We start from the raw sequence: 16,033 nt of genomic DNA on the forward strand, positions 1-16,033 counted from the left end.
CACTGTTGTGGCCTCTCCCGTTGTGGAGCACAGGCTCCGGATGCGCAGGCTCAGCGGCCATGGCTCACGGGCCCAGCCGCTCGGCAGCATGTGGGATCTTCCCGGACCGGGGCACAAACCCGTGTCCCCTGAATCGGCAGGCGGACTCTCAACCACTGCGCCACCAGGGAAGCCCATATGTCTAACTTTTTAACAAATCACCAAATGGTTTACAAAAGTGGTTGTATCATTTTACATTCCCACCAGAAACATATAAGACTTCAAATTTCTCTATATTCTTGCCAACACGTGGTATGATCTTTGTAATTAGAGCCACTCTAATAGGACACAGTGGTATTGTAGATAAATTTCTTTTTTTTTTAATTTACTATTTTTTAAAATTTCTTTATTTTCTTTATTTGTTTTTGGCTGCGTTGGGTCTTCGTTGCTGCGCGCAGGCCTTCTCTAGTTGTGGAGAGTGGGGGCTACCCTTCATTGCGGTGCACGGGCTTCTCATTGCAGTGGCTTCTCTTTGTTGCAGAGCACGGGCTCTAGGAGTGTGGGCTTTAGTAGCTGTGGCTCGCAGGCTCTAGAGTGCAGGCTCAGTAATTATGGCGCACGGGCTTGGATGCTCCATGGCATGTGGGATCCTCCTGGACCAGGTATCGAACCTGTGACCCGTGCATTGGCAGGCAGATTCTTAACTACTGCACCACCAGGGAAGTCGTGTAGATAAACTTCTGTTTCCCTAATGACTTATACTATTAAACATCTTACACAGGATTATTTTGCCATCTATAAATCTTCTTTAGTGGGGTGTCTGACAAACTATTTGCCCTTACAGAAAAGCGACCTTGTTTATTTTTTATTGTTGAATTTCAAATTCCTTATATATTCTTGATACAAATCCACATAATTTGAAGAAGAGAACTTTACAATTCTCAAGATGCCTAATTTACAAATGTGTTTCTTTATGGATTGTGTTTTTCCATTGTAACTAAACTATCATTGCCCAACCCAAAGGAGAATTTTCTCCTATGTTGTGCCCAGTAAGTTTTATTGTTTTAGGATTTAAATCTAGGTCTATCATCAATTTTCAGTAAGTTTAAGTATATAGTGTGAGGTATGGATCCAAGTTCAATTTTTTTGCATATGTATAGCCAAATGTTCAAGCACAATTTGTTGAAAAGACTACACTTTCCCCATAGCACTGTCTTTGCATCTTTGTCAAAAAATAGTTTCCTAATGAATGTGTGTTTATTTCTAGAATCATAGTACAGGAATCCCCCATTTTTGAACATTCTCTTTATGCCACTTAACTTTTACAAAAGAACCTACATTAGTACCTGTTTTTGCTAACCAAAAGAAATCTAAAGAGAAATTTTGTTTTTACAAAAAAAACTGAAAAGTGAAAACAGCATTCAGTGCTTATTTTGTAGAAAGCCATTATAGAGGCATGCTCCAAGCAGCAAGAGTGGCACTGCCAAGCTCCTTCCCTGGGAATCATACCCAGCATCTCAGTGTCAAGCCGCCATAGCTTTGAACTGTGTCTGTGAGTATCTATGCTTTGTCCTGATATATTCTGTGCATCCATTAGCAAGATATGTCCTAAGGTAATTGTTCCTTCACTTTAGGCCATTTCAGCCTACAAAAGGTTTCATAGGACCGCTCTCCTTTTGGACAGTGGAAGAAATCTGTATATTCCATTCTTCATCTGTCTATTCTTATGCTAATACTATGTTGTATTATGCTGATACTGTGGCCTTATTATAAATCTTAGTCATATAGTATTAGCCCTCAAATTTTGTTGTGCTTTTGATTTCAATGATTTTCTCTACAGCATGTTTATTTCACTGCACTCTTTGATCTTTGTTATTTCCTTTCTTCTGTTTACTTTCCATTTAACTTCTTCTTCTTTCTAGTTTATTAAAGTAGACATTGACATCACTGATTTAAGGCCTTTCTGCTTTTCACTTATGTAGGCATTTAGTGCTATAAATTTCCCCCTACCTACTGCTTTAGCAGCATTCTACAAATTCTGGTATGTTGCGTTTTCCTTTTAATTCAGTTTAAAAAACTTAAAAAGAAACTCATAATCTCCTCTTTGATCCAGGGGTTATTTAGAAGTGTGTTATTTAACTTTAAAATACGTTGGATTTTCAAAATATCTGTTACTAACATCTATATTAATTCCATTATGGTAAAAAAACAATCTGAATGATTTGAATACTTATGAATTTATTGAGACATGTTCTATGTTCCAGAATATGGTCTTTCTTGGTAAATATTCTGTGCACACGTGAGAATAATTTGTATTCTGCTACTGTTGGATCACATGGCCTATAAATGTCAATCAGGTCAGGTTCGTTGATAGTGCTATTCAAATGTACTATAACCTTGATGATTTCTGCCTACCTGTTATATCAACTGAGAGAATAGTTTTTGTCTATTTCTCCTTATACTTCTATCAGTTTTTGTTTCATGTATTTTGAAGATCTGTTATCAGGGTATAAACAGAAATGTTTATAGTCGTTTTATGTCCTCTTCATTAACTGATCCTTTTATCACTATGAAATAAACTTCTTTATCTCTGGTAATATGCTTTCCTTTGAAATCTACTTTGATATTAAAACAACAGTTCTAACTTGGTTTTGATTAGTACTAGTATGGTATATCTTTACATTTAAAGTATGTTTCTTGGGGTTAGCATACACTTGAGTTTTGCTTTTTTAGGCAATCTGACAATCTCTGCCTTTTAATTGGGGTGTTTAGACCATTTATAGTACCACGTCTTGGTATCTGTCCCATCTGTTTTTTGTTACCTGTTATCTTTTCCTGCCTTCCTTAAGATTATGATTTGTTTCAATTGTATCCCCTTTGTTGCTTTATAAACTAAATGTCTTTGTCATTTTAGCAGTGGCTTTATAGTTTATAGTTGTGGGAGGCTGAACAGTGTCCCCAAGATATCAATATCCTAATCCCTGGAATGTGTGAATGGGAATATACAGTTGTGATTAAGCCAAGGATCCTGAGATGAGGGGACTATCCTGGAACATCCATGTGGACCCAGAATGTAACCATGAGTGTCACTGTAAGAGAAAAGAAGAGGAAGATTTGACAGAGACAAAAAAAGATAAGGCCATGTGACCAAAGGCAGAGACAGGAGTGACATGGTCACAAGCCCAGAAATGCTGGCAGCGAGCAGAAGCTGAAGGAGGCAAGAAATGGATCTCCCTTAGTGTCTCTGGAGCTAGTACAACCCTGCTGAAACCTCGATTTTGCCCTAGCAATAGTTTTTGGATTTCTGGCCTCCAAAACTGTGAGGGAAATTTTTCCTATTGTTTTAAGCTGCCAAATTTGTGGTAATTTGTTACAGCAGGCAACAGAAAGTAATAGGATAGTATGTATCTTTGATTTATCACAGTCTAGCTTTAATTGTTATTATAACACTTCACATATACTGTCAGAATCTTACATTATACTTCTTTGCTCTACTCTTTTGGCCTTTATACAGCTGTTGTTATCATGTATTTTGCTTCTACATAGGTTAAAAATCCCAAAATACAATGTTATAATTTTTGATTAAACAATTATCATCTAAAATTACTTTGGTAACAGAAAAAAAAATTTTATTTATCCAGGCAATTTCCATTTCTGATGCTCTTCATTTCTTTGTTTAGATTCAGAGGTCCAACTGGTATTATTTCCCTTCTATCTGTAGCATGCACTTTAACATTTATTATAGTCCAGGCCTGAAAATGTCTTAGTTTCACTATTTTTTAAAATATATTTTTGCTGATTATAGAATTCTAGGTTAATATTTCTTTCTTTCAATCCTTTAAAAATGTTGCTGTGGGCTTCCCTGGTGGCGCAGTGGTTGAGAGTCTGCCTGCCGATGCAGGGGACATGTCGGGCTCGTGCCCCGGTCCGGGAGGATCCCATGTGCTGCGGAGCGGCTGGGCCCATGAGCCGTGGCCGCTGGGCCTGCGTGTCCGGAGCCTGTGCTCCGCAGCGGGAGAGGCCACAACAGTGAGAGGCCCGCATACCACACACACACACAAAAAATGTTGCTGTATTATCATTTCACTTGTACTGTTTCCAGTGAGAAACCTGATTTCACCCTTATCTCTGTGCCTCTAAATATTACATCTTTTTTTTCACTGCCAGTTTAAGATTTTTTATCACTGGCTTTGAGCAATTTGATTATCATGTGCTTTGGTGTTTTCTTCATGTTTCATGTGCTTGTAGTTCACTGAACTTCCTCGATCCGTGGATTTAATGTTTTCATCAAGTTCAGAAAGTATTTACTTTTTTCTTCCCATCCCCTCCTTTGAGGACACCAGATATCTGTACAGTAAGCTACTTCAAGCTGTTTTTCAGTTTAGGAATTCATTTTTCTATGTTCATATTTTGAATAGTTTCTACTGCTAATGCCTTCAAGTTCATTAATCTTTCCTTCTGCAATGTTTAATCTGTTGTTCATGCCATCCAGTGTATTTTTCATTTCAAATATAGTTCATTCTCAAGAAGTTCAATTTGGGTCTTTTATATCTTCCATATCTCTATTTAACTTCTGAACAAATGGAGTGGTTATAAAAACTGTCTTAAATATTCTCTCGTAATTCTCACATGAGAATCCAGTTGTTTTTTTTTAAGCCATACAAAGATTTCCAAAAACGCAAACAGTACAAGTTTTCCCATCAAATATTATTTTGCTTTAGAGAAAGTTACTATTCATTGAAATGTTATTTATGTTAATATGCAATAGGTTATTATAAGTGAACTAATTTTTAAAATTTGTTTCAATTTCTAATTCAGAAAATACCAATAGATATAACAGTTCTTGCTCAATTTAAATTGACTAATTACTCTCCTCAGTATTGGTTATATCTTCCTGCCCCTTTGCATGCCAATTCATCTTTGACTGAACAACAGACATTGTAAACTTAACTTTGTTGGGTGCTGGATATTTTTGTAATCTTATAAATTTTCTTGAGCTCTGCTCTGGGATGCAGTTAGGTTACCTGGAAACAATTTGATCCTTTCAGGTCTTGCCTTTATTTGTTAGATGGGTCTGGAGCAGTGTCCAGTCTAGGACTAACTGTTCCCCACTAGTGAGGCAAAAATTTCCTGAGTACTTCACCCAGTGTCCCATGGATTACAAGTTTCTCCACTATAGTGGTACGAACTGACACTATACTGGCACCAGGCACCACTCTCTCTAATCCTTTCAGATGGTTATTCTCCCAACCTCAGGTAGGTTTCTTCACGTGCATGCCCTACTCAGTACTCTGCTGATATTTGAAGAGAACTCTCTACAAATCTCTGGAGTTCTTTGTGCAGCTCTCTCCTCTGATGTTCTGTCCACTGCACTCTAGGTGCGCTGGTTTTCCTAGACACTCAGCACTGTCTCCTCAACTCAAGGAGTCAGCCAGACTCTTGCAGTCTGCCTCCACGTGTTACAGCCTGAAAACTTTCTCAAGGTTAAGCGAGGCAATCATAGATCTGATTTATTTATTTCTTGTCTCTAGGGACTGTTTTCATTTGTTGTCTCATGTCCAGTGTCTAGGAAATGTTATTTTTCTTTTCAGTTGTTGCAGAAGAAACGGTTACTTCCATTACTCCATCATAACTGGAAGCAGACATCTCAAACCAAACCAACAGATTTTAGTGTAACAGAGTGAAATAAATTCACTGATATGGTTCCAGATTTCATATTGCAAATTACATTTAAGAAACAACCACTTGTTCAATTTTGGGGTAAAATCAAAGATAATTCACTGTTATCTAAAACTGCTTTTTAAAGTGTTCCTCCCTAACAAAAAGATTAATGGTTGTCAGGGACTGGGTGGGGAGGGGAAAGGGAAGTGACTGCTAATGAGTACAGCGTTGCTCTGTGGGGTGATGGAATGTTTTGAAATTAGATATTGGTGATAGCTGTATAATTCAGTGAATATACTAAATTCTACTGAATTGTACACTTATTTATAAGGTGAATTTTATGGTATGTGAATTGTATCTCATATAAAAAAAAAAACTTTTCCCAACTACATATGAAATCCAAAATCCCTGAGGCCAGATTTTATACATATACTTCAACCAAAACAACTTATTACAGTAAATTGAAAAGCCATACATCAAGAGATTTTTTTTAAAACACAAAACAATAAGTTTTCTCACCAAGTATTATTTTGCTTTAGAAAAAGTTATTCAAGAAAATGTTATTTATGTTAATATGTAATAGGCTTATTATTACTTTAAACTGAATTAATAAAAATTTAAAATTTTTTCTGTTTCAATTTCTAATTCAGAAAATATCAATAGATAAAACCCACATAAAGAAACACTCTTTGGGATTCCCAATAAAATTTAATAAGAGTATAAAGAGTCCTGAGGCCACATAATTTGAGAACTGTCAGTCTATGCCATCATACTATGCCAGGGATTCCATACTAGTATACATCTTAACAGATATAATGAAGTAATTAACAAAAGTAGTTAATAAAAAATGCTAAGGTATGTAAACACACACTAAAGTTTGTTACTTAATTGCATGTCTTACTTGGAAGTTTCTGGCAAGCCAGCTGAGAGTTCCAGAAACACAGATAAGTAGTAACCACGAACAACTCCATTTCCATCCTTAAAAAAAAAAGAAAAAGATGTTAAACAAACTCCAAATCAATTTAAATGTAAAAATTTAAGCCACAATGAAACAAACAAAATACAGATATCTGGATGCCAAAGTAGTTTTAAGCTTAAAAACAATAAGAGATAATAAAAAGACCAAGAGGTCTGAATCTATAACAATTTAAAACTTTTGCAATTAAAAAAATATATTAAAGCATACAAACTAAAGAAAATATCAACTACTATGAAAAGAGTTAAGAGTTTTAACACATACAGAACTCTTAAAAATGAGCCTCCGAGAAAAATCAAAACCCCAAAGAAAAACGCCAAAAAAAGAAAAGCCTCAATTTCACTAGGAATGAGACAAAAAAAAAAAAAAAAAAAAAAAAAAAAAAAATCAAAATATAAGATCAAAAGAGAGTAAAATAGAAAAAGGTAACACTTGATTGATGTTCAAAGTAATTAAATATAATTTCTATGTTTTTTTTTTTTTTGCGGTACGCGGGCCTCTCACTGCTACGGCCTCTCCCATTGCGGAGCACAGGCTCTGGACGTGCAGGCTCAGCGGCCATGGCTCACAGGCCCAGCTGCTCCGCGGCATGTGGGATCTTCCCAGACCAGGACACGAACCCGCAATTTCTGTGTTTTATATGTTAGGATTCCACATAAGATTCTGTCTGGAGATTGAAAAGCTGTTTAAATTTCTGTTACAGAGATTTTTATGAGTACAATTATTCCCCTCTGTATTTCTCCAGTACTGTGTGAGAAGATTATATTTGTTATAATTATGTGTATAAAGATCTGTTTCCCCAACTAGAATATGAGGGCTGAGGGCAGGAATATGTCTATAGAGGGGTACATGTACTTCTTAACCCCTTCATGTCTAGGCTACTTTGCTCCAAAAGGTCCTGAGGCAGCTTTCAGGGTTTGACATGGTAATCACTCAATAAATACTAAGAATAAATGAATCATCACTTAAGTGAAAAAAGCTGGACACAAAAGATTATATGTTGTATAATCCTACTATATGAAATTCTGGAAAAGCAAAGCTATAGTAACAAAAACAGATCAGTGGTTGCAGAGAGGCCAGGAAAGGAGAAAAAAGGATTATCTGAAAAGGATAAATTACGTAACTTCTGAGGGTGATAAAATTCATGATTGTGACAATGCTTATACAACTATATATATTTGTGAAAACTTGCTAAAATTAGTGAATATTACTGAACATAAATTATATAGCAAATTACACTGATTTTTAAAAATCAACCAATATCCTTGTTCAAATAGCTGGGTTTTTTTTCTTCTTTTAAATTATCCTCCTAAAACGATTTCCCTGGAATGAAATCAATTAATAAAAGATAATGAACATTTTTCACTCCTAATTTTAACAGATAATAAGATTAGAAATTTCTTTGACTTAATTTTTATCATAATCTTTTTATTTTTAAAATAAATTTATTTATTTATTTATTTTCGGCTACGTTGGGTCTGCGTTGCTGCGCGCAGGCTTTCTCTAGTTGCGGCGAGTGGGGGCTACTCTTCATTGCGGTGCACAGGCTTCTCATTGCAGTGGCTTCTCGTTGCGAAGCATGGGCTCTAGGTGCACGGGCTAGTATTTGTGGCACGAAGGCCTCAGCAGTTGTGGCACATGGGCTTAGTTGCTCCGTGGCATGTGGGATCTTCCTGGACCAGGGCTCAAACCCATGTCCCCTGCACTGGCAAGCAGATTCTTAACCACTGCGCCATCAGGGAAGCCCTATCATAATCTTAAGGAACAAAATTTTTACTACTTTTATTGACATGCCACCTGTACCTCTAACAAAATACTAGCTTTAAGAATTTTCTTTTCTTTTCTTTATTTATTTATTTTTGGCTGCGTTGGGTCTTCGTTGCTGCATGTGGGCTTTCTCTAGTTGCGGTGAGCGGGGGCTACTCTTTGTTGCAGTGTGCAGACTTCTCATTGTGGTGGCTTCTCTTGCTGTGGAGCACGGGCTCTAGGTACACGGGCTTCAGTAGCTGTGGCACGCGGGCTCAGTAGTTGTGGTGCATGGGCTCTAGAGCACAGGCTCAGTAGTTATGGCGCACAGGCTTAGTTGCTCCATGGTGTGTGGGATCTTCCCGGACAAGGGCTTGAACCCATGTCCCCTGCATTGGCAGGTGGATTCTTAACCACTGCACCACCAGGGAAGTCCCTAGCTTTAAGAATTTCAATAGGCAGAGGATTCTGGAAAGACTGCCAAAATGGCAGCACAGTTTTTACAACTCTCTAAATCCAAACATAAAACAAAACAAAACAACAAAACCAAAAGCTCACAAACAACATTTATAACAAAATTAAATGACAGGTTATCTCCACAACCCCCAAAACACAAGCAGGTAAAGACATACCAATTATAACCACAAAGACCTGCATGATATCAACAGTGTGGGAGAAAGGAAAGAAAAGCAATGGGACATCTAATGGACCAGAAAGAAGGAAAACCACAAAATGGACAAAAGTTAGTCACTGAAAAGCATCCCAAGCTACATATGACAGCTGAAACTGAAAAAGTTGCTCAATATAATACCAACTGAGTATAAGGGGGCCTAATATAAAAAAGTCTGAAAACTAAATGCAGTCTAGTCACTCTGAACTCTTAAAAACGAATATGTACGGCCTTTTAGGACAGGTCCAAAGACTGCAAAGGAAATGCTAGGAGGAAAGTAAAAGATAAACAGCATAGAAATAATACAAACAAAGGAAGGAAAAGGTCCAGATGAGAAGGGGAGAAGAACGAGGAAATCTCTCAGAAAGCAAGGCACCAGATTTCTGATTGTTATCACACTGGCTGGCTATCCACATGCAAAAGAATGACGCTGGACCCCTACATCATAAAAAAATTAATGCAAAATAGATCAAAGATCTAAATATAAGTCCTAAAACTATAAAACCTTAGAAGAAAACATAGGGGAAAAGCTCCATGACATTGGAGTTGGTAAGGATTTCCTGGATATGAAACCAAAAGCAAAAATAGACAAACTGGACAACAACAAAATTAAGAACTTCTGTGCATCAAAGGACACAATCAACAGAGTAAAAAGAAACCTTACAGAACAGGAGAAAATACATGTATATCAGGTATCTAATAAGGGGGTCAATGTCCAGAATATATAAACTCCTACAACTCAACAAAAAACTTGATTAAAAAATAGGCAAAGGACTTGAATACACATTTCTCTAAACAGGATATACAAATGGCCATGAATAAGCACATAAAAAGATGCTCAACAACATTAATCATTAGGGAAGTGCAAATCAAAACCACAATGAATTACCTCACACCCATCAGGATGGCTACTATCAAAGAAACAGAAAACAAAAAGTATTGACAAAGATATGGAAAAATCGGAACCTTGTGCATTGTTGGTGGGAATGTAAAATGGTGCAACCATCGTAGATAACAATATGGTTCCTCAAAAAACTAAAAACAGAATTACCGTATGATCCAGCAATAGTATTTCTGGGCATATATCTGAAAGAATCAAAAGCAGGATATTGAAGAGATATTTGCACACCCATGTTCACAGCAGCATTAGTCACTATAACCAACAGGTAGAAACAACCCAAGTGTCCACTGACAGATGAACGAATAAACAAAATGTGGTATATACAAACAATGGAATATTATTCAGCCTCAAAAAGGAAGGAAATTCTGACACATGCTACAAAGTGGAGGAACCTTAAAAACATTATGCTAAGTAAAAGAAGGCAGTAACAAGAAGATGTTACTGTGTTACGATTCCACATATATGAAGTATCTAGAGTAGTCAAATTCATAGAGAAAGTAGAATGGTGGTTGCCAGGGGCTGAGGAGAGGGGGAAATGGGGAATTACTGTTTAACAGGCAGAGAGCTTCAGTTTTGCAAGTTGAAAGAGTTCTGGAAGTTGGTTACAAAACAATGTAAATATACTTAACAATACTAAATGTACACTTAGAAATGATAAAAATGGTAAATTTTATGTTATGCATCACTTACCAAAATTTAAAAAAATTTAGAAAAGAGAAAATAAAGAGCATAACATCCCTACAGACAATGAAAGCACGCTAGAAAAACATACTCAAAGACCAAAATTGTAACCATTTCAAAAGAACCTTATAGACACTAAGAAAATAATATGACGGCCCACAGGAGGAAAAAAAAAATAAGAAAATAATATGATATGAAAGAATAACACAAATCAGAAAATAACACAAAACTCAGAAATCAGGTAATAGGACTAAGGAAAGAGAAATAAAAGGAAAAGTTATTTAACAAATAAAGACTGAACTAAAAGGAACACAAGAGCAAATAAGCACAACAGTTTATATCTTTCAAAAAATAAGTGAACAAAAGACAATTTTAAAAATTAAAAAGAAATGAAGAAAAAGCTGAAAAGTTCAGAGAGAAAGTGGTAAATTGAAGACAGGCAAGGAAGATGCAAAATGAAGATAATACAAGTCCCAAGAGAGAAAACCAAAGATAGAAACAAAGTAAATATTTAAAACTATAATTCAGGAAACGTTTTCTTTAAAAAGTCTGAAACTACATATTGAAAGAGCCCAGCATGTAACTGAGAATACTGACCGAGAACAACCAAAACATATAGTAGAAAATTATTGGACTTAAAAAGAATTAGATTATTTGGGCATCTAGACAATATTAGCAAATGCCTTTTAAGGATCAGTTTATCATCAGACTTTACCAAAAGAAAATGGAGTTGAATATTTAAGATACCCAATGAAAGAAAACATGAGCCAAGAATTTTGCATCCAGCAATACTGGTTTTAGCTTATAAAAGATACAAACTATTTTCAACACACAAAAATTCAGGAAATATTGCTTCCATTAGCCCTTCCAGTAGAATTTACTAGAGAACAAGCTTTGAACACCCTAACTGTTGTCCAGACATGGCATAGTGAAATGTGGAGAGTATATTTCCAAATAAAATTTTAAACATTTCTCAGTAATCAAATCGATGATGGAATTATAGTTCCCCTTCTGAGATTTTTGTGTTTGTAAGGTGAAATAAGGCAAATAAGTGACTGATTATGAGATTATAATTCTATCATTTCCTATGGCTTCAAAAAGTAGGATTCCTAGAATAGAAGAAAGGAGATACAGGTGTAATGTAAAGAGATTATGTTTAAAAAACTCTATAATCCTTAATTTGAATTGTAAACATGAGCATTAACTCAGGAGTTATTTTATCTCTAAAAAATACATACATACATGTGACACCCCGATATTCTACAATTATATAGCAATTTTAAAGTGTTCATAAATATTTTTTCTCTATTAAGATCGCTGGAGTTTTTCCACTTCACTTTTCAGCTTATAAATTTTTAAATACATACATACATACATACATACATATTAATCCCTCCCCCTTCCCAAACCCCCACATACATTTGCCTATGTAATTCCCTAGTTCTGTTCATGAAGCAAGCCTAGAAACAGTGACTAACCTGGTAGAAATGAGCACCCTTAACGCCCAGTTTGGTCTTGAAATACAATTTTCCCACTAAAAGAAATCAGGGCTTTTTGGATAAAATGACCAATTTCAGGTACAGAGTAGGAAATGTACAAGATGAGACTAGAACATCTTGCCTCGGAAGAGGACAAGAAAGCTAACTACTAGAGTCACTACTAGACTATTAGGGTCAGAGCAAAGTGACACAGAAGCCAACTTAAAGAGACTAAATATGTATAAATCCATGAGTTCATAATGATATATATTTTTAAAACCTAGTTAATTACTTTCAGAGAATAAGGAAAATCACTAAATAACAGGAAAGAGTCTTGCCTATTCTATATGAACTGTAATACTGGATAACCAAACAATAGGTAAAGGTAAGCATCTCTTTATAAAAGCATTACACATAATAAGCAAAAAAGAAACAAAATGAGAATCACTATTCTGCAACTTCCAGTGAATTAACAGATGTAGGCAACGTGCATCAATATGACAAAAAGATGCAACTAGATATGATGTGATAAAAGCACACACTACTGCTTATATTCTTGCCATAGGAATTGACTATGCAGCTCATCATACCACTGGGTCCAGCTGCCAATATGCAGCAAATCTACAGGTCAAAGAAACATACTGGAATGCACCATGAGTATGCAGTCAGCACACACATGTTTCTGATGACCATCTGTAAATGTATTTTTTTTAATGATTTTTAAAATAAGAATTTTAAACATTTCTTCTAAATGTTAGTGAAATAAGATTCAGTAATATGCTAGTGTTTACACTGTTTATATTTAACTCATTTTTTTCACAGGTTTAGCAACATACCCTATAAAGAAACAGAAAATTGTCATTACTTTAATTCCTTTCTCCACTAAAAAAGTGAACCAGTGTACTATAGAACCCTAAAAGAAAGATCTTGGTTTCAAAATTTATTAGAAATAATGAAAAACTTACTGGGTAAACTTTTAACCTCCAACAAAGTCCTGAAACTTGAAGAGGTGGACTGTAAACAGGATCTGCTCTCTGGCGCAAAGTACTAAAGTAAAAGAAAACCAACTGAATCCCAAGATCAAAACTGTTGGGAAATAGCAAACAGGCAAAAACAAAACCCAACCACTTCATGTTACTTATTTGAAGTCCTGGACCAGTAAATGAAGGTGACTGAAGAAGTCAAGATTCCACTGTATAAATTTATATATACTAACATTCTGAAATAAAGGAAACTTTAATGATACAGAAACATTCAGCAGTATCTTTTAAGTTTCAGGTTAAAAAAAAACCCTCAAAATTTTGTCATTTAAGGGAAAAGAAAAATATAACTAAGTGCTTTGAATCTAATTACCACTTCAACAAACAGTCTTCCACCGTTAAAGGAAAAAAAAAGTTTCTTCCTCACATCCCCACAGCATAATTATCCTTTTTTAATATAGAAAAAAAATGTGGGGTAATCCTCGGTTTATATTTTAGCCACAAAATTATCCCATAAGAAAAAACAAATGAAATGGGGAGTGGTATAAATTCTCAGTTTGGCCTTAGTTTGATGGTTATCACCTCTTGGGATTTTCTCTTCCCAAGGCAAGACCTTTTATATTCTTCATTCCTCACTTCCATGCTGCCCTTTAATACAAGTCCCTTAGGACCTCTGTGTTTTAATATCTTGGCTTCTAATCTTAGAGAAGAAGCTGTAAAAGCTAACAAACTTAGCATGCAAGTTACAAAGCTTACAAATTTCTTACAATAATACCCTCCCATCCACAATTTCTTACTTCCCACCACTCTTATTTCTGAGGATGGGTAGGAGGGCTCATTGATCTCTATCATCCCATTCACCTCACCTTACTAGCAAAGGCTAAGTAGACCCTCTTCTTTAAAAAAAAAAAAAAAAAATTTCCATTCCCCACCCTACAGGAGCAATCCATCTAGAAGATATAAAACAATCCAGACAAATGACCTCTATATATCTAATATAAAACTTGTTTCTTCTAAGACTACACACTGAGTGACAAAGTTCATTAGGTCTGTATGCTACCCAGGAACGACACCTACCTGGCTCTTACTTACGTACACATACAAAAAAACACTAAAGTTGTCAAAAACTCTTACCTGAAATTCTCTAAAACAAAAGTAGCTGAATCATAAGATGGTACCAATTCACTAAAAAGAAACAAAAGAGAAAAAAAATTATTTGGCTTATACAAGTTTAACATTTCATTTAATTAAGAAACAAAGTCAGACTTCCCTGGTGGTGCAGTGGTTAACAATCTGCCTCCCAATGCAAGAGACACGGGTTCGATCCCTGGTTGGGGAAGATCCCACATGCCAAGGAGCAACTAAGCCTATGAAACACAACTACTGAAGCCTGCGTGCCCTAGAGCCTGCACAGCAACTACTGAGCCCACACGCCGCAACTACTGAAGCCCGCACGCTACAACTACTGAAGCCCGCGCTCCTAGAGCCCATGCTCCACAACGAGAAGCAACGAAGACTAGCCCCCACTTGCCACAACTAGAGAAAGCCCTCATTCAGCAATGAAGACCCAAGGCAGCCCCCCAAAATAAATAACTCTTGATTAAAAAAAGAAACAAAGTTAAGTCTCTCAGTAATATCTTGCAAATTTTATTAAACTAAAATAAGGCCTTACGAAATATTTTTAAAACTGTATTAAACAATATTAAATCAAATGAATTCATAAAACCATCAAAAGCTGACATCAAAGGTTTGCAATTGAATTGGAGACTCAACAAATACTTTATAATATAGCTTTTTTATAAAAAAGGCAATATATGATTATTAAAATAACTGTAAGAGATATTTAAAAACTAATATGGAAATAGGAAAAGAAAGAAATTAGGTGCTTAGGCTGGACACCTGAAATAGAAAACATATAAACTGTTTTAAAAAATCAAAAGAAACAACAAAAGGATAAAATATTACAATAAATCCCCAAACTTCCTTCTTCGGAACAAATTATGAGGAATATTGACAGACCCTAAATACTTTGAGACTATTTACTAGCAAATAAATCTAAACAATTTTATAGGATAAGGATACATAATCACATAGGGGTCAAGCAGGATAAGCACATTAACAGTTTCATGGCAAGGCAAGATTACCTAGGGAACTTTAGTTCCATACAGTCTTCTCCAAAGAGAACTAAATTACATCCAAGAACTAAACTACATCTTCAAAGAGAACTAAACTACACCCACAGCACGCTAATAGTCTCTAGCACTGTCATTAGAACACCTCAAAAGTCAGAGATAGTAGAACATTTATGATAAAGACACTATCATAGTGTTGTAATACAGTGTAATATATTTAATATATAAAATTATAAATTTACCAAAAAGATAAGCTGCAAGCCATTTCACCACATATTCAGCTATATTTTCTAAAGTTCAATTCATGAAAATGTGTTATTACCAAAATAAGACATAAAATGCATCTAAAGCATTTTCACAGTGACAGTACCTGAAGAAATTAGTGGTTTGCCAGTGAAAATATAGTATACATTATTAAAAATACATCAGTCTTATTTTATGGTTAAGTATATGTAGCTAAACAGCTCACATCTTTTTCACAAGTAGATGTGGCTTGCCTTGCAACTATTAACTGTAGAGCTATTATCCAATTGTCAAGCACCCCTAACCATAGCCCTAGGCAGTAGTTACCTTTTCTCACATTCCTCATTCCTAGATCCTTTTGTCTGGTTAATCCTTACTATTCCTTCAGATAACAAATTAGAAGTCACATACCTTTGGAGGGCTGCTCTAACTTCTCCCCACAATATGCTCTCTTAGCGTTCAATATACACAAAACTCTAATTATCAGAACCAATGCAATTAATGCCTGGGAAGCCTTCCTGGAACCAAAAACCTAATCAGAGCTCCAAGGAATCTCTCCAGGATAGTCTTCAAATTTGGTCAAGTT

General features: G+C 35.6%; 1 protein-coding gene across 2 annotated transcripts in view; it reads right to left on the reverse strand.

Annotated features, from left to right (window-relative positions):
* Positions 1 to 16,033, reverse strand: part of TRIM37 (tripartite motif containing 37) — a 115,053-nt gene that overhangs the window by 64,298 nt on the left and 34,722 nt on the right. For both annotated transcript variants that reach the window (XM_007449066.1, XM_007449067.1), the window contains 3 exons: positions 14,207 to 14,257; positions 13,058 to 13,139; positions 6,542 to 6,618 (listed from right to left, as the gene is read on the reverse strand). In XM_007449066.1, coding sequence (XP_007449128.1) covers positions 6,542 to 6,618; positions 13,058 to 13,139; positions 14,207 to 14,257 — 210 coding nt within the window. The remainder of the gene's footprint in view (positions 1 to 6,541; positions 6,619 to 13,057; positions 13,140 to 14,206; positions 14,258 to 16,033) is intronic.

The sequence above is a fragment of the Lipotes vexillifer genome, unplaced genomic scaffold (assembly GCF_000442215.2).
Source record: "Lipotes vexillifer unplaced genomic scaffold, Lipotes_vexillifer_v1.1 scaffold433, whole genome shotgun sequence".
NCBI lineage: Eukaryota > Metazoa > Chordata > Mammalia > Artiodactyla > Lipotidae > Lipotes > Lipotes vexillifer.